The sequence below is a fragment of the Terrapene carolina genome, unplaced genomic scaffold, assembly GCF_002925995.2.
Source record: "Terrapene carolina triunguis isolate 2854851 unplaced genomic scaffold, T_m_triunguis-2.0 Scaffold88, whole genome shotgun sequence".
In the NCBI taxonomy this organism is placed as follows: Eukaryota; Metazoa; Chordata; order Testudines; family Emydidae; genus Terrapene; species Terrapene triunguis.
The window spans coordinates 13,410,163-13,432,746 of record NW_020664439.1 but is presented as its reverse complement, the minus strand read 5'-3'; the positions used below and the strand labels follow the sequence as shown (position 1 = coordinate 13,432,746).

General features: G+C 42.1%; 1 protein-coding gene across 1 annotated transcript in view; it reads left to right on the top strand.

The window, feature by feature from the left end:
- The first annotated feature begins 2,924 nt into the window (after positions 1-2,924).
- Positions 2,925-22,584, top strand: part of FARSB (phenylalanyl-tRNA synthetase subunit beta) — a 54,127-nt gene continuing 34,467 nt past the window's right edge. Inside the window, exons 1-13 of the mRNA XM_024195478.2 lie at positions 2,925-3,015; positions 4,917-4,972; positions 5,880-6,034; positions 6,872-6,944; positions 7,926-8,041; positions 8,575-8,725; positions 10,875-10,983; positions 14,714-14,784; positions 16,739-16,800; positions 16,889-16,940; positions 18,611-18,672; positions 19,096-19,303; positions 19,720-19,800. Of these exons, the coding sequence (XP_024051246.1) occupies positions 2,925-3,015; positions 4,917-4,972; positions 5,880-6,034; positions 6,872-6,944; positions 7,926-8,041; positions 8,575-8,725; positions 10,875-10,983; positions 14,714-14,784; positions 16,739-16,800; positions 16,889-16,940; positions 18,611-18,672; positions 19,096-19,303; positions 19,720-19,800 (1,287 nt within the window). The remainder of the gene's footprint in view (positions 3,016-4,916; positions 4,973-5,879; positions 6,035-6,871; positions 6,945-7,925; positions 8,042-8,574; positions 8,726-10,874; positions 10,984-14,713; positions 14,785-16,738; positions 16,801-16,888; positions 16,941-18,610; positions 18,673-19,095; positions 19,304-19,719; positions 19,801-22,584) is intronic.

The window sequence follows — 22,584 nt, the reverse complement described above, 5'->3', positions numbered from 1 at the left end:
TTAAGAGCACCCACAGAGTCGGCACCTATGATATGGGCACCACCTGGAAAGAGGACAAAGAGGGCAATCTAGAAAAACATTATGTAGAACAATAGAGAAGGAAGCCAAATCCATCAACATGACACTCAGAAGCCTGAAAAGACCAGCATAAGACCAAAATAAATGGTGGAAACTGGTGGACACCCTATGCATCCGAGGATGTGGGAGGATAAAGAAAAGAACGAACACAAACGTGGGTGAAACACCTTGAAATATGAAAATAAAAAACACCTCTCAGAAAACAATTATAAAGAGCGTCACAGATATCTCCATGATAGCATAATCCATTCATAACAAGGCAATTCTGAAGACAGTTTTTCTAATAGTTGAGAGTGACAGAATGGAAATGCTTTAGTCACTTATCTGATTTAATTAAAGAGTGTTTAAAAGGGTGGTTACATGTTAGGCTTCTTATTCAATTTTTGTATATTCTTATACACACTAAATGTAGCAGAACATAAATATAGGATGAAACAGTAGGTTAATTAATTGATATATGCACTAAAATGAAGTTTAAGGAAAAGTGGAAGAGAAGTAAAAACAAAGCAACAAACCAGGAACAACAGGTAATAAAACAAGGGTGATGGGATCCTCAGAGTGCAACCTGGGACTGTGGGACCGCTCTACCCCCTTTACTCACTATTCTGGGTAGTCTCTCACAATGCCTTATTGGTGGCAAACAGCAAACCCCTCCAGGTGCTGTTACAACTCAGTACAACCGCATGTGGCACCCCATGCCCAGCTAGATTGCATGAATGCTCCCAGAACAACTCATGAATCACACAGAGAAAGGTGCCAGCCACATTCCCCCAGCTCCCAGCCTTGTACCCTAGGAATAGACCCTCTTGAGCAATGCACATTTATTACTTAGTTTGCCACTTCATCAATGGAAAGTGGACATGCACCAGCCTTTGGTAAATCTGCTCAGGCCACAAACACTTCAGGCAAACTTACTGGTAAAGATAAATAGTAAAACAAGTTTACTGATTACGATAGATTTTAAGAGATTATAAGTGGCAGGTAAAAAGTCAGAATTAGTTACATGCTTCTGGCCGCCCTGCCACTGTCCCTAGGCGACTTGGGCCGCTTCGCCCAGCCCCAGCTGCAGTGCTAGGGGGCGACCGCCCTGCGGCACCTGCAGGCGGCTCCGTGTGCCCCGTGGGGTGTCCCCCAGCCTGAGTGTCCCCCACTCGAAGCCTGCCCGGCCCAGCCACAAGGTGTGGGTGCTGCTCCCCCATGGCGCGAACTGCAGCGGCCCCAGGGCGCCCCCCCGCGCACGATGCGCTGCTGCTGCCAGGGCCGGCTCTAGGCTTTTGCCACCGGAAGCACAAAAAAAAAAAAAATGGCCACAATGCTGCCCTTGAAAATGTGCTGCCCCAAGCACATGCTTGGTTTGCTGGTGCCTAGAGCCGGCCCTGATTAATATGGGGGTTACAGGGCACTCCCCCGAGGTACAGAGTGTCACAAAGGGGCAGTATGCACAAAAAAAATACTAATATTAAATATATGAAAATGCAATTTTTGTGAGTACTGACTATCTGATAGACTAGACTCACTTCTTCCATAATTGTAATGACAACTTTTATTACCTAAGTTGAGTCCTAGTCTAACCTGTAGTAACTAGTCCTCACACGTCTCACTAACCTTCTTTCTTAGATGTATTATGCTCATTTCAATGGCCATTCAGATCAGTGGAAAGACTCACGGACTGGCAATTAAAATACCAATATCCCGGAGAATATTCCCTCGTAAGGGTTCTCTGCAGGACTCATGAACACCCGGGGTCTCATGCTCTTATTTACACCTGTAACACATCAGCGTAGCTTTGACTTCAATCCAATTACTCGATTTACATCAGTTTAACTTAGAAGACCATCAGGCCTATTGATTTCACTGGAGTTATTATCAACTTAGAAAGTCCCAGGGTTGCAGGCTAGCACAATAGCTGTAACATTCATTAGGGGGGTGGGGGAGACCCTTCATTATAAGTGGTCTGCTGAGAAGCAGGGGTTAGTGGTTTACATAAATAAATTTCACACTGATTTGGGGGTTATATTTGTTCAAGGTACAGCTCACATGCCTGGAAACTCCGCCTTTTGACTCTGACTGGGGTGAGCATCACTTTAACAACCCGGTACAAGCCTTTAGTCTCCTCCCCCACAAGTCACTAGCGCCCAGCACAGTCACAGGGCGCTTTAGCGGGTGCAAGGACTGCAAGACCGGGCCCACAAGCGGCACAATCAGGGCTGGGAAGGGCGGCCCGGTGCCATTCCCAGGGGGGCTGCAGTGCTTTGTCTGCTACGGTACCCCAGCCCCTATGACGCGCCCCCTCCCGCACCAGGGCGCTGACCAGCCCGGGGGAACGTCCCGCACGCCACCATTTGGGGTGGAAGCGTCACGTTTCGATCTACCCAAAGCCCCGCCGCCCAGCGGCCCCGAGCCAGAGCGTGGGTGGGAGGGAGCCACCCCTCCCGGGCCCGGAGCCGCTGAGTAAGGCGCGCGGGATCGCCGGGGAGAGGGCCTGGCCCTGCACAGGCGGGCGGCAGCCGCTACCCCAGGGCCCTACGCGCTGTCCGTTCACCAGCCGGAGCCAGCTCGGCCGAACCGACCCGGCTGACGTATCGTCCTGCGTCCATAGGTGTCCTGGCTCTGCCTGATCTCACACCAGTCACATCCTTCCTTTCGTTCCGCTCGCACGCCGCGGGTCCCGCACGGGGAGAGCGTGTGCGAGCCGGCCACCGGGGCAGCGTGAGATGGGGAGGGCAGCAGTGCTGGTACAGGAGCAGAAGGAGACTCGGAAGATCAGGCGATGCTTTAGGTCAGCCCCAGCGCCTGGTTAGTTCGAGGGGGTCGGGGTCCTTCCAGCGGGCGTGCGCGGAAGGCGCATGCGCAGTGTGGCTGTAGCTCAGCTTTCTGACATGCCGACGGTCAGTGTGAAGCGGGAGCTGCTCTTCCAGGCGCTGGGCAGGCGCTATAGTGAGTGCGGGCGGTCGCCGTGCTGGAGCGGGGACTGGGCAGGAGCGGGTGGGGCCTGGCGAGCGAGGGGGGCTCTCTGCTGCTCTGGCCTGTCACCAGCTTTCAGGTCACTGGCACCTGGGGACTTAGTTGCCCCCCACCGAGCCCTAGCTCCGGTGTCTGTCTCTGCTCTTGCTTGGTGCTTTCCCAGTTACCCTGTTTCCCCGAAAATAAGACATCCCCCGAAAATAAGACCTACTTCCAGTTTTGCCTCTTGCTGTAATATAAGACATCCCCCGAAAATAAGACCTCCCCAATAATAAGGCCACCCCGGAATATAAGGCCCCGAAGCTCCAGGAAAAATAAGACCTCCCCTGAAAATAAGACCTAGCGCATCTTTGGGAGCAAAAATTAATATAAGACACTGTCTTATTTTCGGGGAAACACGGTAGCAGCAAGATGCTGCTGATCCGATCTGAGTGTCCTGACTGTAATAGCGGCCAGCAGTGAAACTGACAAGACTCTGGGTCGATTCCTCTGGGGAAATCTGTAAGGAGCAGTATGTGCCGTGTGGGGTTGGCTGCAGGTAGGCTTAGACGTCACTGCAATAACTTACACTTAATGCCCATGTGGAAGTGTGTTTGCACAGCCATAAGGGCTAAAAACGCTTTTAATCAAAGCTTGGGTTCTTCAGAAGTTCATAGCATTTGCTTGGGAAAGCTTCTTGCTTGCCGTGGCTTGGTGGATTTTTCGGGTTCTGTGTGCACATACATGCTATTTGAGTCCCACTTACTGATAAAATATAGGTATACACTTAAAAATTACAGTCTAATTTTAAAACAGCATATTGGGGAAAGCAGTTTTTAAATTGCTTGGCTTCTGAACCCTGAGTTCTGGATTTTTTTTTCATTGTAATAGTTGATGGATTCTGAAATACATTTTTAAAAAATTAGGGAAGATAGGTAGACCTGGCAGATAAAACATCTTAGCCAAATTACCTTTTCCCACAGCCCTTCCTTTTCCCCAATTTCTCTGGCAGACTAGACCTCTCCATAAGTCATAAGATGAGTTATGCATCCTAATTTATACCCAGCTGACTGAATGAGAAGGTAATTGTTGATGCTAGTGCACTGCTTCTCATGGGCTTGTCTGTTCTTTTGCTGATGTGATGTGTTCCGGTTCTGTTATTGTTAGGGTTCCTTCCCCACTTTGAACTCTGGGGTACAGATGTGGGGACCCGCATGAAAGACCCCCTAAGCTTATTTTTACCAGCTTAGGTTAAAAACTTTCCCAAGGCACAATTTTTTTTCTTGCCTTAGTATCGCTGCCACCACCAAGTGATTTAAACAAACATTCAGGGAGGGCCACTTGGAGCCCTACCTTCCCCAAATATCCCCACAAGCCTCTACACCCCCTTTCCTGGGGAGGCTTGAGAATAATATCCTCACCAGTTGGTACAGGTGAACACAGACCCAAACCCTTGGATTTTAAGAACAATGAGAAAGGGGCCCTCCAGATTATCTGAGCTTCTTAACCCTTTACAGGTAAAAGAGAAATTAACCCTTTACAGGATAAAGAGGGATTTTATGCTACCCTTAGCTATATGTTTATGAAGTTATACGGTGTGGAGACTAACCTGAAAAAAAGCTAATGGTACAACCAATTGTACTCAATACTAACTCTGATATATTGTGTTCTAAATCTTTTGCTATGAATTTCACAAATCAATAAATACAATATGTATAGCAGAAATTGTTACTAAAATAAAAATAAAGATAAAATTCACAATGATCCCCCCCGAACCCCCTTGCAAATAGCATTTAGTATTCTATTCAGTGCTTTTTTTCTGAGTTGTCTTCAGAAGTCTGAGGTCTGTTTATTGGAAACCAGAATTAACCAGAGTGGTTTTTCTTTCTTCCTAGCTGATGAAGAAGTTGATGAACTTTGCTTTGAGTTTGGTCTGGAGCTTGATGAAATTGTAAGTAATATGTTGTCATTTATCACATTTACATTTGTCTTTAGCCGTTTGGCTGTGGGGGATTGATTGCAGTTCTGTTTTGATAGAGGGGACCAGTCTGCTGGGTCTTCGGCAGTTTAGCTGCCCTCCACCAGTAAAAGAGCCTTCTCTCTGAACATCATAAGTAGTGTATAAGACACTACTGTTCTGCTGTATGGACCAAGAACTTCCAATGTTGGTAGCTCTGTGTTGCAAATACTTTACAAACTCTACTTAGGATTTATTTTTTTTATGCAAGGTTGTACAACTTCCACAAAAACTTAGTGTTTTGGGCATTTTATATAGTGACTGAAAAGTAGTGGTTGAGGTCTTGATCCTGCATCAGAATTTTCTAGTATTGGCACCCACATCTTTGCAGAGTCAAACTGAATCTGATATTGTGTTGGTGTTTTTTTTAATTTCTGGTTTAGTCTGAAGTGATTGTTAATCTTCTAATCAGATCATTTATATGTATTCAAAGGTTCTTTTCTTGTATGCTCTATTTCAGAATAGACTTCAGACATTACTGATGGGATACTGATTTACAGCCAAAATGGAAGAAATAATAAGGCCTAGTTCTGTACTGGGGTCTACTAGCCTAGGCACTTGTGCCTGGGCTAGTCTTTGTTTCCAATAATAAACAAATATTCCTTTGGGTTATTGTGTTAAGACTTCTGAATCTGAGAGGTAGTACAATTAAGTACTTCAATTTGTACAGTTTCTGATGCTTTAAGCACCCATTTCACATATAAACCCACATTATGCCCTTTAAACCACATTTGTTAATGAATACTATTTATTTTTTTACATTTAAAATTATGCTATTTTCTAAGAACCTTCAATGCTCATTTATGCCATTATTAGTGACTCAGTTTTCGTTTAATTGTAGACGTCTGAGAAGGACATAATAAGCAAAGAACAAGGTGATGGAAAGGCAGAGAGTGCATCAGATATCATTCTCTATAAAATCGATGTTCCTGCTAACCGATATGATCTTCTTTGTCTGGAAGGATTGGTCCGAGGGCTTCAGGTCTTTAAAGAAAGGTACTCTAGCACTGTGAGGTTTTTATATTTCAGTATTTGATTAGGCTAAACTCATACATTGCTTATTAACGTTAAGCAGCTGATTAATAAAAGTGCTATTTGCTTGGCCTGTGAGGGATCTCTGATCTATAACTTCACTGTAATTGCCAAAATGTTTTCTACGCTCCAGCAAATTTTGTTCAGGGAGGCTCACAGCAGTACTCTTTCACAGAGTAGAAGGCAACTGTGTGTGATATGCATAGTCTGAGAATGACAGTGATGATTCCTTCTCCTAATTTTCTAAAGGAGGTCTTTAAGATTATTATTTATTTATTTATTTATTGTTGATATTGTTATTGAAATAATATATAATGTTATCAAAATTTTCTCTTTTCTCAATTCTCGATTTCTCTGAAATTTTCTGTGTAAGTAATTACCATTAACATTAATGATTGATCTGGTTAGACAACCTGGGATTGATCCTGCAAGGTGCTAAGTGCCCTCACCTCTGCTTGAAGATAGTGGAAATTGAGGGTGCTCAGGATCGAATTCCCTGTGACAGAAACAGTTTTCTACAGGTGTGTTCTTGTTTTCTTTAAGTCCGAGTTTTTTTAGGAATCTTTGACTGCAGTGGAGTTGTCTTTTTGAGCATATATATTTCATAGTACACTATACTTAAGTTAGTAGGAAACTTTACATATATGTTAACAGTTTTTACAGAATTTTAAATACTAATAAAATTGATAACATTTTCACCATAAAGCACATTGACACTTTTCTAATGTTTCCTCCTTGTGCTCTTTTTGGAAGAATGTTTCACGCTCAGTTGTAAACTTTTTATTTCCATTTTTGTTTTAGGATAAAGGCCCCTAGATACAAAAGGATTATGCCAGCGAATAGTGACGTTCAAAGGCTGATTATTACTGAAGAGGTGAAATTATTTGCTGATTCTTTGTCCGTATCTTGAAAGCTTCATCACCATCAAACATACTCTGTAATAACTGAGTATCCGAGGGGAGCCGTGTTAGTCTGGATCTGTAAAAAGCAACAAAGAGTCCTGTGGCACCTTATAGACTAACAGATGTATTGGAGCATAAGGTTTCGTGGGTGAATACCCTCTTCATCAGATGCATGGCGGGCTGGGCCAGTTTGTTTACCTGCCGCATCGGCAGGTTCGGCCGATCGCGGCTCCCACTGGCCGCGGTTCGCCGCTCCAGGCCAATGGGGGCTGTGGGAAGCCGTGGCCAACACATCCCTCGGCCCGTGCCGCTTCCCGTAGCCCCCATTGGCCTGGAGCGGCGAACCGCGGCCAGGGGGAGCCGCGATCGGCCAAACCTGCCGATGCGGCAGGTAAACAAACTGGCCCAGCCCGCCAGGGTGCTTACCCTGGCAAGCCGCGTGCCAGAGGTTGTCGACCCCTGTGTTAGTCTATAAGGTGCCACAGGACTCTTTGTTGTAATAACTGAGTTTGTTTTAAATTTTAGTCGGACTAAGGCTACAACTTATTTCCTATGCAATAGAAGTTTAAATGTTTTCTCCATTCAGTGATGTACATTGTAAATAGTGGTCTACATTGTAGCTGATATGGGAATACTATACAAATTACTTCGTAAAGGATAACCATGTTATTTCAGGAAAATTCATACCTGTGCATCTCTGATGGTTTTCGGAAACTGTATTCTCTGTAGAGAAAATCCTCTTTCCTTTACCAAACTAAAAGTAAACTATTTCCTTTGGGGATATGGATACTCTTTGTGCCTTTTCCATTGTAGTATACATCTTTATAAGCAAGTGTTAAGCACTTCAAAAAGTTCAAGATGCACATTGTTTCAATGTGAGAATTTAATTTTTATAAATTCTGCATATATGAAATTTTTATCATTTGTAACTGTACCGCTCTTATAAATTGTAGACTGCCCAAGTTCGTCCTCATGCTGTAGCTGCAGTCCTTCGTAACATAACTTTTTCCAAGGATCGCTATGATAGTTTCATTGACCTACAAGAAAAACTACATCAGAACATCTGCAGGTTAGTTTTTAAATCCAGTGAGAATAAAGCATATGGTACATCACCATTTAGGTTGGCTTAATATTTTTTTATTGTGAAATATTTAATTTGATTCTTGATGTGGACTGCTGTTCACTTTTCCAGAGAAATGTTATGTTTACACTCATGCTTAGATAAATATTTTTCAGCAGTGCTCTTTGACATTCTTCATTTGTCTTGCTTGATACTGGCAATTCTCAATGCATTTCGCCATAAGGGGGTGACGTCTGCTAGATAAGTAGTGGAAGAAGCCTCTTGGGTAAACTCTCTGCCACAGTCCCATGAGATTTACATTTGACTGTTGTGTGTGTTGTTACAGAGCCAATGTACCATGCATACTGGAGTCAGAATGCTACTACCTCTATGTGCTTCCACACTTGTAAAAATTGCTATTCTGCTTCAACAGTTAGCTATGTGCATGTTTGAGACTGTACTGCCTCAGAGGACGTGACCTCAAATGAACTCCAAATACCTATAGAAAAAGTCATTGTTGTTTTACCTTGTTTCCTTTGTAGGAAAAGAGCATTAGTAGCGATTGGTACCCATGACCTGGACACAATCTCTGGTCCATTTACTTATACAGCTAGACCTCCTTCAGAAATTAGATTCAAGCCCCTGAATCAGTCCAAGGAGTATACTGCTTCTGAAATTATGGATCTATATCGGGTAGGTGTCCTTTCCAAACTCTTCACATGCAGTGCTGAAATCTCAATTTCTAGAGGGATTGCAAGACTTGGGATTGGCACCTCTGCAGATATTGCCAATAGTGGTGGTAATTTTATGTTGTGGCCACCTCTCCACTAGAAACTGGAACTAGACCACAAGTTCATTTTATGCAGAGCACCAAACAGACACATGAAAAGGTAACTTTTGTTTACTGCTGATGTGAGATCACAGTCTAATGTACACAGAGCTAAATGTGAAATGGTGTACTAGCTAAAAGGCTCCATATCCAGTTATCTCAGTCCTGGAGATGGTTGTATGAAATATGACAAATATTTGATTTGAAGGATTATAACTGGTGTATTCAGCTGCCTTTTTTTTAGTTCCGCTTTAATATGCTCCATTTGTTTTCATGGAACAAAATAGAGGTCCTCCAGTTGTCACAAAAATACCTTAAAATTCCTATGTGTGCTCACCAAAATATAGTGAACAAAGTATCAGCCTCATATGTTGGTGGAACTGGTTTTAAATTTTGTTGCGATAGAAATTGTAATAAAAATACAATGAGGGTGTTTGTTTTTTTTAATTCAGTGTGATGAATTCTTATCACTAATAGAACATATCTGGATTTTACCTTTTTAAAAAACAAACCCTGAGAATAGTACATCTTTTTACTGTTGTGGTGTATAATAGGCTAAATTATTTCAATCATTCTCCATTTGACTCCTTACGGTTGTTTTGAATTGAGCAACTTACGTTTCTTTCATATTTATTTGACATTACTCACCTAATTTCTGCAACTAGCTCTTAGGGTGAAATCCGGCCCCATTGAAGTCAATGGGAGTTTTGCAATTGAGTCTAATGGAGCGAGCATTTCACCATTGGTCTTTGAATTGTTCATGAGCATTTGGTTGTATTTGATATTCAAAATTGTGCTGTGCTGTTCAGTTTTTATTACCCATGTAAATCACATGGTATTGTTTTTTGGATAAACATAACTCTTGGAATCAGGCTTCTGAAGCAAATAGTCACATTTATCAACACAAAGATTGCTTTCCATGAACATCTTGCCTTAATGCTCATGGTTCTGGAACATCCCATGAATATTCTAGGAATGAGCTTACTGACAGGAAACTGAACACATGAAGGGTGAACGCACAGCTGAAGCAAATGCAGTTTTTTTTGTTTTTTTGTTTTTATTTGATCATGTATTTGCAGAAGATGTTGAAATATTCGCCTGGCTGTAGCAGGAGAGGGTGGCTATTTACAGTGCTCAAGCTTAACAAGATGCCATTCTTGGCTCCCCGCCACAATTAAAAGAACCCCATGTGTGGGTCGATGATTAGTAGGAAGAAGTCATATCAAGTCTGTTTTTAAATAGTAACTTTTCTAATATGGAAGTGTTCAAAGTGTTGTCTTTCTATAAAGCACCATGGGACACATAAGCTTTTCATAGCAAGTAAAGAGAGCCCCAATATGCTCTATCTAAACTGATGTGGCAGGACACTGAAGGAGAGAACAAGCAAGGAGGAATAGAGAGGCTAGAAGGAATACACAGAAGAAAACTGCATTGTCTAGTAGAATATGTTTCATGTTCTGGCAACAGATGTTTATATTTAAAATAAAACACCCCCCCTCCCTACTCCCGCTATCATGGCTCTTTTAACATGAAATCATTTGGATCAGATGCTGAAGAGCATTTCAGTGTAAACCCATCAGTACTAAGAGACTAGAATATTTTCTTTTCTTTATTGTTCTGCTGCTAACTTTTGCCACCTTTAAGACCAATTGCTGTAAAGCTGGGACACAGTTACTTTAGCATGCTTAGTGCTCTGTGCTTAGGACAAGAAATGGAAGTTCCTTTACGATGAACAATCACAGTGTTTGGCTTGAGTAAGACAGTGTGGCTGTGATCCTCCTACTCATAGATTAAGAAGTAACATTTTGAAGTTAGTGTTAAAATGAGAAAATAGAAAATTGTTTCTTGGCTTTCTTGCTTTTTTAAACAACTTTCTGTAGTGAAGTAATATCTGTGAGCCTAATCCTTTACTCAGGCAAAACTCCTGTTAATGCTACAGTTGAGGGATTATGTCATATGGTGATGGTTCATGATTAAGATAATGTGAAATCAACTTGTGCTTTATTTCTCCAGACTGACAGCCAACTTAAGCATTATTTACACATAATTGAAAACAAACCACTTTATCCAGTTATCTACGATAGCAACGGTGTCGTTCTTTCGATGCCACCAATCATCAATGGTAAGATTACATATTATTATTTTGTCACTATTATTTTTCTGATGGTGTAGCCAACAAACTTTTGAGTATATGTGGGTTGTTTCATTTTTCTTAAAATGGTGTCACAATTTTTTCATTTATTCTTCACTATAAATGCCATGTATGTTTCTGGTACCCTTGCCACTGGAAACTAAATGATGGACTTCTTTGGTGGGACTTTCATGAGCAACTATGAGATAGGCATAACAGGTACAGGCTTATTACTCATTGGTCATTTGGCTGAAGAGTTTTGTTCAAGGTGAATCTATAACTGGTAGAATTTGTATCTCTCATTGTGTTGTAGGTAATAGGGGATGCTGATCCATTTGCCTGGGCGTGAATCCAGTGTAATTATCAGCACCGTGAATCAATTACTGTGAGAGCATTCGGTATACAAAAAATGAGTTCAGAAGGCTTTGATTAATAAATAATTTTTTGGGGGCTGGAATTTTTGTTGGCATGGTTTCTAACAGTGTTTCCTCTGACTATGAGAGGGACTCATGGATGATTTGGGGAAGGCATTTCTGGTGACTAGTGAAGTAGATCAAGGATACTGGCAAGAATATTTCCTTAGACAAAAGTAGATTCATTATGCCCACAATAAGAGTTTAGACCAAGAGTCAGTAACTCTTATGTAATCAGGGTCTGACACTCTCAACAGTGACTGATCTGATGGCCAATGACATTCTCACTTTGGATGTGTTTCTCTAGTCATCCCTACAAATCTTAAACAGCTGACCTGAATCTTAAGAGGCAGTGTACTTTTATCTATCTCTGATGTTTGACAGCTGTTCCAAATTTGAATGTGTTGTCAGCCACAGTCTCTGATCCTTTTGGAAATGTTCTTGATTAGGCTTATTGCAGCTTCAGATTATTCTAGCTCTAAACATTTCAGCTGCTTGCGTTTTAATAATTCAAAAGGCTGAATTAAATTTCATATATCTTGGTGTGTTTTAAGGCAGTGGTTCTCAAAGCCGGTCCGCTGCTTGTTCAGGGAAAGCCCCTGGCAGTCCGGGCCTGTTTGTTTGCCTGCCTCATCTGCAGTTTCGGCCGATCGCGGCTCCCACTGGTCGCGGTTCGCCGCTCCAGGCCAATGGGGGCTGCGGGAAGCGGCACGGGCCGACGGATGTGATTGCCGCCGCTTCCTGCAGCCCCCATTGGCCTGGAGTGGCGAACCGCGGCCAGTGGGAGCCGCGATCGGCGGATGCAGCAGGTAAACAAACCGTCCTGGCCCTCCAGGGGCTTTCCCTGAACAAGTGGCAGACCGGCTTTGAGAACCACTGTTTTAAGGGATGATGTTTCAGAGATGTTTCAAGGTTAAAGTTGATGCATCTTATTGTTCTTGAAATGCAAACATATGAATGCTCATTTTAGATTATTGTGGGAACATTAACTAGAGCTGGTCAGGAATTTTCCAACTAAATATTTTTTCGTTGGAAAATGTTGAAACAGAACTTTTTGCAAGTACATACCAGTTTCAACAAAACTTTTGTAAGGAGAGGTTTCTCAGACCAAGGATGAATGGATGGGACTGGAGCTGAGGGGCAGAGAAAACAGAATAGCCGTAGTCTGGTGATTAGGGTACTCACCTGGGATTTGGGAGAAGCAGGTTCAAATTCCTGCTCTATTATCCCAGGTGAGTGCCCTAGCAACTGGCTGTTGTAGGGTGGATTTCTCTTTGGTTTATCACAAAAAAATTCAAAAGGTTTCAGGTTTTATCCTGATATGGAATGGGAACATTTTTGAAATCTCAAAACTTTTTGTGGGATGGGAAAACTGTTTCCCACCCAGGTCTGATTGCAACGTGATGTTATATTTGCCTTGAACTGATCCTAGAACAATTGAGTGTATTCAGTGTGCAGGGGGCATGACGGAGGCAATTTGGTAAAGAGATCACAAGATACACTGGTGTGTAACTCCTCGATCCTCCTCACTTCTTAACATGACCTCATTGTGAGGAATGGGGCCACACACACGACTTATAACTAACTATGGGACATCAGTTTTTCTGGAGTTTTGGTGCTGTTCCTGTAGTATTCACAAATAAAATTCATAGCCTTTCTGGGGAGAAATTGTGTGCTTTGGCCATGGCACTCTCTGCATTGTGGAAACTTTAATCCTTTATATCAGTCTGAGAGAGCTCCAAAATTTTACTTGCTCTTTTTTAGCTTTTGTGCTGCAAGTTGGGATCCTTCAAACAGTGAATTGGCCAAAAACAACAACAAACCCCCCTCAAAACTCCAATAACCAATTCTTTCTTCTTGAAGCCTGTCTTGTCAGTGTTGTTCTGCTATCCATGTTATACAGCTCTCATTACCATGGGATCTGAACACTCACAAAATTTTTACATATTTCTCCTCTCACCAGAGGTAGGTCAGTGCTATTCTCCCCTCCCTCCCCCGAAGGGGAACTTAGACACAGACTTGACCAAGGTTACACAGGAAGTCTATAACAGAACAAGGAATTGAACCCAGGTCTTCCAAGTCCCAGGCTAGTGTTCTAACTAGTGGGCTATCCTTTCTCTCCACATGAGGCAGTTTTGGGGGAGGGGCAAAGGTGGGTAAGGTTATTGAATTTTCACAAGAAGTGTCTGACCACTAGACTGATAAATAAATATTGACCAATGTCTTTGGTTTAGATATGGGCTGTTTGTTTTCTCTCTCTTATTTTAAAGCAGGGAAGACCCCGTGTATCCCAATGTGCTTCCCATTAGGCTTTACCTAGGGCATGTCGAGAAAAAGCCCTCAGTTCTTCAGAGTAGTGACTTAGACCTTGCCTACACTTGTGGAGGCATGTTGGGTATGTGAAGCTACAAACCCCAGTGAAAGACCAGCTGCGTAGCTACACGTGGCAGTGAAAGGCTCCAGCAAGGCGGGGGAAAAGGCTGTGGCAGCAGGTCGCTGCTGCCTCCTCACTGCCAGAGTTTTTCTCTGCTGCGGAAGTCTTTCACTGCAGCAGGGAAAGGCTCCAGCAGGGGGACTCTACACTGCTAAAAATAGCAGTGTACATGTGGGAAGCACTGCTTGGTGTGTAGAGAGCCATGAAGGGTCTATACGCTAGGGTTCAAGCTTGTCTCTGCTTGGTTCATCCAAGCAATGCCTTACCGTCTACACTGCTCTTTATATCCATGTTAGCTGCGTGTGCAATTTCTGTACTCTATACATCTCCACAAGTATAGACCTATCCTTAGGCTATTTGTCAATCTGAGTGATGTTTTAAAAATGTTCAGTCTCTTTATTCAGGGGTGCTTTCCTAACCCTGCAGCCTAATAAGCCACAGTCATGATGTTGGCACTTGCTAGAGCAAGGAGAGCAAACCACATCCTCTGAGAGTGCAATGCTAGTTATGACCACGAGGTGGGCATTGTTTTGCTATTTTGCCTTCCCTGACTGGAGGCTGATATTGCCTTCATAGCACCCACAGACCCATGCAACCTCCCAAAAATGGGTATCCCAAGTTCACTTTGGACCCCAATTTTCCACACAAGACAGTGTATCACTGCTATTATGCCTTCACTCTTGCCTCTTGATTTATGAGAGGAGACTCAAAATTTCTATTTAAGAGCTGTTGGTGCAGCAGGAAAAGTGATTTTCTGGCCAATGGAAGACAACAGCAATGTCACCGGATTATGAATAAGGTGAATCAATATGTGATGTTCTAAGAACTATGCTAACATCTTTTAATATGTGTGCATGTATTTTTTTTATTGTAGGAGACCATACAAAAATAAGCCTAAATACCAGAAATGTGTTTGTTGAATGCACAGCCACTGATATTACAAAGGTAAATGAAGCTTTACTGTCTTTGATATGTTGTCATATATGGTGTACATGTAGCTGTTTTCTTCTGGGGTAACAGGACCATCGTGCAAACAAATACTGTAGATTGGCATATATTATACATTTTGGAGCAGGAAAAGTTGAGGGGCCATTTGGGGAGTGTATTAACCAGCTTCTCCTTATGCTTCATTTTTATTACTGCTCTGGGGATAACTTACATTTTTAAAACTGTTTCTAGTTCCATTTGTTCAGGGCCAGGCATATTTGTTCCTGCACGGATACTGATTCAATTTGAGAGTAATTCAAATTAAATACTCTTTCTTGTTGATAGTTGTTCTGTGTTTGAACAGCTCTGAAAAGTGAAAAATACCTTGATTATTATATATTAGCAGAGTTCTCTTTACAAAGAATCATTTTCCCCTTGACCTCTTAGCAATAAAACTTCTTGGGGATGCCTTTCTTCTTGATAATTCTATTCTAATTTGTTTAAAGAGAGAGAGAGAGTCATATGAAATTAAAGACCAAGTTTCCAAACATGAGGACACTTCTTAGTAGGGGTACAGTTCTCACTGTGTCAACCCAAAGGCAGCCTTTCCCCACCAATTTTGGTAATTGCAAGACCAAGCAACTTTTCTGGATGCACATTCACTCCTTTGAGAATTTTGGCAGAGTCTAACTTATGCTTTGTAAAAGCAAGAACACTTTTAAAATTAATCCATATACTGCAAGGGTTAAAATAGATTTTTGTGTGTTGGGAGGGCATTCTCAAGGCTGATAAATATAATTAACACGTTGAGGGAGGCCTCATTTTTGGAAGATAGAATTAGGGAAGCTAATGAATCATCAGGTTGAAAACAGTGTGTTTGTGCTAAATAAGATAAGTGCATAGGTCAGCAGGCTAAGAAGACAGAATGTCTGAGCCAACTAAGAAGAGGGATTAGACCCATGGAACTATTTACTATGAACTAGATAACAAGGACAAAATAAGTTCCTCTTTACCTCATCTTCACATTTCTAAGTTGAACCATGGACAGTGCATGCTGCAAAGTAACCAAGCCAAGACAAAAACGGTGATGCAATGTATAATAAATACAATGAGATGTGTAATGTATTTAAAGGGAGAGGGTTTCTGTGCAACTTTGGAGCTGTGATGTATCCTGCATTTGAGTCTGATCAACTCAGTCTAGCATTGCTGTATGACAAATAAAATTACCTGAGTGACAAAGTCTGGAATCGAACTGAGTTCTTGGGAAGTTGAGTGGAAAGAGGTCTTGGAGGGAATCCCAACAATAAACACCTTTATTGTGCTTTTTTACTTCTTTACAACTTACGAACATTAAAATGGATGTTGTTCAGTATGTCTAAAGAAAATGTCTGCCTCAGGCTAAATAGGTTTTTTGATGTCTCACAGAAACTGATTTGAATCTTATGACTCATTTGTTACACTAACGTCTCAAAATATCCTCCTCAAAAAAACAGATTTTACAGTTTAGGTTGATCTGATCCTGTTTTTTTACAGATAATGCACAGTCCTAGAACTTATAAACTCTTTCTTCTTTTAACTTCAGTGGGACTGCTCATTAGAGTAAGTCTTTGCAAGATCCAGACCTAAATTGTAATAATGGCTCTCATGTCTTTGGGAGCTGAATTTAGCTAAAATCTGAGTCTACTTCAGTGCCATCCAAAGCCTTCCATTTTTCATGTCTTTGAAGGGACTTCTTTGTTACAGAAGCCAAACATTTTTTTTTCTTTTAATTGAATGTGACTCATGAGATGTAAAGTTGTATTTTGCATTCTAGATTTCCATTTTTTTGTTAAAGGAATAAACAGAGCAGTGTTCACTCTATTATAAGTTAAACATCTGAAGCATGACAAAGAAAATATGATATTTTGCATCATTTAAAATAAATAGCAGAACCCACAGATTTTAATGTGGTTGTATTTCTTTATTCTTGTAGGCAAAAATTGTCCTCGATATCTTAGTCACGATGTTTAGTGAATATTGTGAGAAGCAATTCACGTGAGTAGTATAATCTTTTACTGTCAATGAGATCAGATTTGTTGGTCAAATCCCACATTTTACACACTTTGACTTTTCCCCCCCTCAGTGTTGAAGCAGCAGAAGTAACTTATCATAATGGAAAAACCTGCATCTATCCAGTAAGTATTCTAGAGATGACTGGGGGAAATGGATTTCTATACCCATGAGGGTTTGGTAAAAGAGAGTGACACAGTCCTCATTTCCTGCAATCCCACTAGCCTTTTCCCTGTAAACATTCCATTTCTGTCAAAGCTAAAAATGTAGGACTGCTAAAGTAGTCTGATATCCCAAAAGAAGGGGAAGGTTTAAAATGGGTTTGAGGTCACTGCTGTAGCTTAGAACCCATTTGAAATATATTATGCCTGATCCAGTAGTAAGTATAGCTACAATCAAGGCATGTAATCTAGGTCAAAAGCCCATAGAACTTGCTTTTTCCTGCAATCATTGCTTATCTTGAAGTTTCCCCCCACAGCTGTCACCCACTATAAACTGATGGGCAATTGATATCATCCTTGGCTTAACTTTTTTGATTTATCAGATCTGGAAAGTTTTTGATGCCTTTCAGTTAAATAACTTTAATGTTGCTTTTTTGGTCCTTTGCTCTTGAAAGCTCCAATCATACAAGGAACTGCCCATGGGCAGATGCTTGCACAGTGACTTCAGAGGGGCTCTGCATGTGCTTGGGTGCCCACCCATGGATGTCTCTGCAGGATTAGGGTGATAGCTAGTGCTTTTTTTTTGCTTTGTTAAAAATAAGCAGAATGGAAATGATCCCACGTTTTTCCTGAAAGCAGCTGTGGACAACTGGGGATCTAGTTAGGCTTAGCATAGATATCAAGCAAGTGAAATTTGGTTAATCGAGATGAGAAGTGACTTTTATTTAGATTCAGACTTCTTATAGTGCTATATTGGTATCTTTTGTTTTGATGATGTCATTTTGACTCAGTGCAGTAAATGAACGGGGGGGGGGAGGGGGGAGAAACCCCCCCAAATCTCTCCCTTTCAGATTAAAGATCCAGTATCTACATCCCTGGGTCAGACTTCCAGCAAAATGGAGAAAGCCAGACATCATTCCAGATATTTCTAAAGCAGAACAAAAACCTTTAACCCCCAAAGTTTCCAGGCCTTTATACAGCAAAAAAAGAACTAACTCACCTTTTCCCTCTTGAGGCTACTGTTTAGGAGGGTTTGTTTTGTATTTAAACAATTTTACTAACAACTTTATCACAGGGTCTTGTTTTATTTTTTGGTTTGTGTGTATGTTTTCCTGCTGCTTTCTGTGGCTGCAAGAGCTGCATTGAGTTTTACAGAAGCCTATGCCTGATCTGATTTATACATCTGGTAAAACAAGGAAGAGAGAATTCTGTCATCTCTTTGCTCTGCTCAAGGTGTCAGGAATTGCTACCTTCCTGGTAGTTTGATTTGCCCTACTCCCAGAAGCAGAATTCCAAAGTCAGTTCCAGGAACCTGAGCTCCCATGCATGACCATTAATTGTGTCAGTGCTTTGTTTTTGGTATTCTCTTTGTCAAATGTTCACTTGAAAGACATTTCAAGGTGCCTATAAACTTGTATCTTAACTAAAAGTAACTTTATTCTAGCATATCAGGTTGTTGTTTGTTTAAAGTATATTACGGTTATTCTAAAATATTATGCCGAACCCCGCATTACAGACTTCTCTTCTGTGGCTGTCAGTGCTGTCAGAAGAAGTTGGATTAGAAAGATGTCACAGCTAGATCTTAGTAGACACAAATGTAACTTTCTGCGTAAACCTTTTTTTCCCCCTTGTAGGAACTGGCTTACCGAAGAGAAAAAGTGAAACCTGATTTAATGAACAAGAAAATTGGAATCAGGTATGTTATGCAAACCTATCTTTTATTAATTTAATTGAAATTAATGAGCTGTGGTAAAATACACCGGTTATTGTGATATTTTTATAACTTACATATTGTGTGTTCAGTTGAATTTTAGAATGCACTAAAAACTGGTATGCTAACTTGAGTAATTATATCAGCTACCTAAAGATGCCATTCAACTAAGTGAGTGATTCTTCATTCCCTCCTATAATTATTGTGTAGTCTTGCTTGCTAGAGAATTGCTGTCATGTTTTATCTCAGAGGTGGCACTGATAGGTGATACATATGTATACAGTTTGAAAATACTTTGAGATTCTTTTGCATGGAAGGCACTGTGCAAATTAAAGGTAGTATCTTATTTAAAAGCTAATCAATGTGATGTAAAAGTCCCCAAATACTGACTCTGTTGTCTTGTTTTAGTGAAACGCCATCAAGTCTTGCAAAGCTGCTGACCAGGATGTGTTTGAAGTCACATGTCACAGGGAATGGGAACAGTATAGAAATTGAAATCCCTCCTACCAGAGCGGACATTATCCATGCATGTGATATCATAGAAGATGCAGCAATAGCTTATGGTTATAACAACATTCAGATGACTATTCCAAAAACATACACCATAGCCAATCAAGTAAGACTGTCCCCATAAATAAATCCTCTATATTGTCAGTAAATGACTAGTGTATGCCAGAAGGGTTTTGAGAAAAACAGAGCCAAAGAATTAAACAATATTTGGACATGCTTTGCTGTGAGGCATTTACCATGGATTGGATACAAAACATATGCCCAACTGATCTGAGTAGAGCCAAGACCAGTGGTGGCTGGTGCTTGGAAAAAAGACAGGGTTTAAGCATGGACCTGATATTAAATCTTTAATTGGAAGATTCATTTTCTCAGTCAGCTGGTTGATGCTTTTGTTGTTTGTTTTTTAAAGCATGCAAGCAACCTTACTAGCAATATTCTTTGTAATGTAACATGCAGAATTATCCAGGAAAGCATCATAAATATTTTCAGTTTGAAGATAAAAACTGTCTTGTTTTCTTTTAGTTTCCTCTCAATAAGCTCACAGAACTTCTGAGACAGGACTTGGCAGCTGCTGGATTCACTGAAGCACTCACTTTTGCACTGGTACATTTTATTAACTTTGGGATTTTTTGGTTGTATGCTGAAACAATTAGGGAGCCAAATCAGAACATCATAGTCTTACAGTGTCATGCAGTGTAAATGTTGTGATCTTGTTTTGGGACATGCTTGTTTGCTAATGTTTTGGTATTACAGTATAATGTGTGTTGTGTGAGCTTGTGTCCTCAGAGGAATTGAATTGCTGACTGGCATATATTGCAAAATATAGAGGTAAAATATGGATGCTGAAATGGACTGTTTTAAGTTTCACTTAATATGAATAGTACCGAGTTAGAAGACTCTCAGACTGTTTCTCAAGATTGTCAGAGTTTAATAACAAACAAAATGTATTTGGTTACAATTTAATAATGTGGAAACAAAATGAATAGTGATACCCCATACATAACACTGCAGTTCAGAGTTCACAGCCATTCCATTCTGAACCCTTTCTTGGGTATTTTAACTTGTCTGTGAATGCCTGCTTGAGCTGTAATAGTGGTATGCAGAGCCTCAGTCAGCACATTTTTTTTACAGATCTTTTAAAAGCATTTTAAAAAGTATAAATTATGCATTAATTGTACTCTTATGTCCCCGTACAACAGTCTCACTTTCAGGTTCCTGCGCAGATATAGACTGTTATAGTTGTTTATAGTAGTACTCAGACCCTTGCAAGGGATCAGGGTTTCACAGCAGAGAGTACTTCTTACCACAGTTATGTCTGTAACTGCAGTTAGTGTAGTTTTGAAAACTGGAATTGTGCAGACAATTAGTTGATCATGCAGACTAATAAATGTTTTAAAAAAATGTTAAATGTACGTGACCATATTTAGTTTAGCAAATCAGATATTATCAATGCACAGCAACTCTTCAGAATAGATTTTAAAACAATTTTTAGTATGCTAAATAAGTTCTTGGGTGAACATAATGGCAGGTCCCCACGTGCTAATGTGGCCACAGAATTTGTACCAGATTGTGCCTTTGGATTTGAGTAGCTCTAGATGTAGAAAGGATTTTCAGAAATGCATGAGATTTATATAACTAATAGCTGACCCTGTATGTGGTGCAAAAACTACACACACGCACCCTGAAAGTACACTCATCCTCCTTTCAGAGACTGTTATCTGATTCACAGTTAATATTTGGATAATATTTTCAAAATCATCTAAGTGGCTTATGACACTGACTTTCAATTGGATTTAGGGGATTTAGGCTCCTACAGCACTTAAGTGTCTTTGAAAATTTTACCCTTTGAAACCAAATACCATAATCCTAATGCAGGGGTGGGCAAACTTTTTGGCCCGAGGGCCACATCTGGGTGGGGAAATTGCATGCAGGGCTGGGGCAGCAGGTTGGGGTGCGGGAGGGAGTGCGGGGTGCAGGAAGGGGCTTAAGGCAAGGGATTGGGACAGAGGAGGGATGCGGGATGTATGAGGGGGCTCAGGGTGGGGGTAGGGGTGCAGAGTGCAGGAGGGGGCTCAGGGCAGGGGTGCAGGGAGGGGTGTGGATTGTGGAAGGGGGCTCAGGACAGGTGGTTGGGGTGCAGGGAAGGGTGTGGATTGTGGGAGGGAGCTCAGGACACAGGGTTGGGGTGCAGAAGGTGTGTTGGGTGTGGCAGGGGGTTGGGGTACAGGAGGGGTGTGGCAGGGGGCTCAGGGCAGGGAGTTGGGGTGCAGGAGGGGTGCGGGCTCCAGGCCGGCGCCACTTACCTGGAGCGGGTCCGGGGTGGCAGCGGCGCGCACTGGGGCCAGGGCAGGCTCCCTGGCCCCGCGCCGCCCCCGGAAGCGGCCGGAACCACGTCCCTGGGGTGGGACAGAGAGCTCCACGTGCTGCCCTTGCCTGTGGGTGCCTCCTCCGAAGCTCCCATTGGCTGCGGTTCCCTGTTCCCGGCCAATGGGAGCTGCAGGGGGTGGTGTCTGTAGGTGAGGGCAGTGCACGAAGCCCTCGCGCCCCTCCCCCCCCCACACACACACTGGGGCCGCAGGGACGTCGTGCCAGCCACTTTTGGGAGCGGTGCGGGACCCGCAGCACCACAGGGGTGGCAATCCTGCGGGCTGGATCCAAAGCCCTGAGGGGCTGGATCCAGCCCGCAGGCCGTAGTTTGCCCACCCCGTCCTAATGTAATGGGATAATGTAAAACTATAAAATTGGCTTCAAATTTCTCTTCAGACTTCTGTCTCCTGACTTCCAGGAGGTTCAGATGTGATTTTTTTTCAACTTTGGCCCATCTAACTAGTCCACAATCCCAGTGGACTATCCAGGATAATAGCTACCAGTTATTTCTCACTATGCCAATATGCAGTGTAGTTCGATTATCTGTAGTAGTACAATGATAGGGGCCAGGGCCGGCTCCAGGGTTTTGGCCGCCACAAGCAGCCAAAAAAAAAAAAAAGAGCGATCGCGATCTGCGGCGGCAATTCGGCGGGAGGTCCTTTGCTCCGAGGCGGAGTGAGGGACCATCCGCTGAATTGCCGCCGAATACCTGGACGTGCCGCCCCCCTCCGGAGCGGCCGCCCGAAGCACCTGCTTGACAAGCTGGTGCCTGGAGCCGGCCCTGATAGGAGCAGTATAATATGTGTTTCTGTGTTCAAAGCTTTCACAGATTTTGTTCATGTATTAATTCAATGAATGTCTCTTCAGTGTTTTCAACATCAAATAACTGGGATGCTCAAAATGCTGAATTTATATGCATCCAAGCAGTACATGTTATCTGATCTTTATGAATTGCAGCATCGTGTCATGCGTGTTGCACATCTGTGTTTCTGCTGTGGCATTGATATCTGAGCTCTGGCA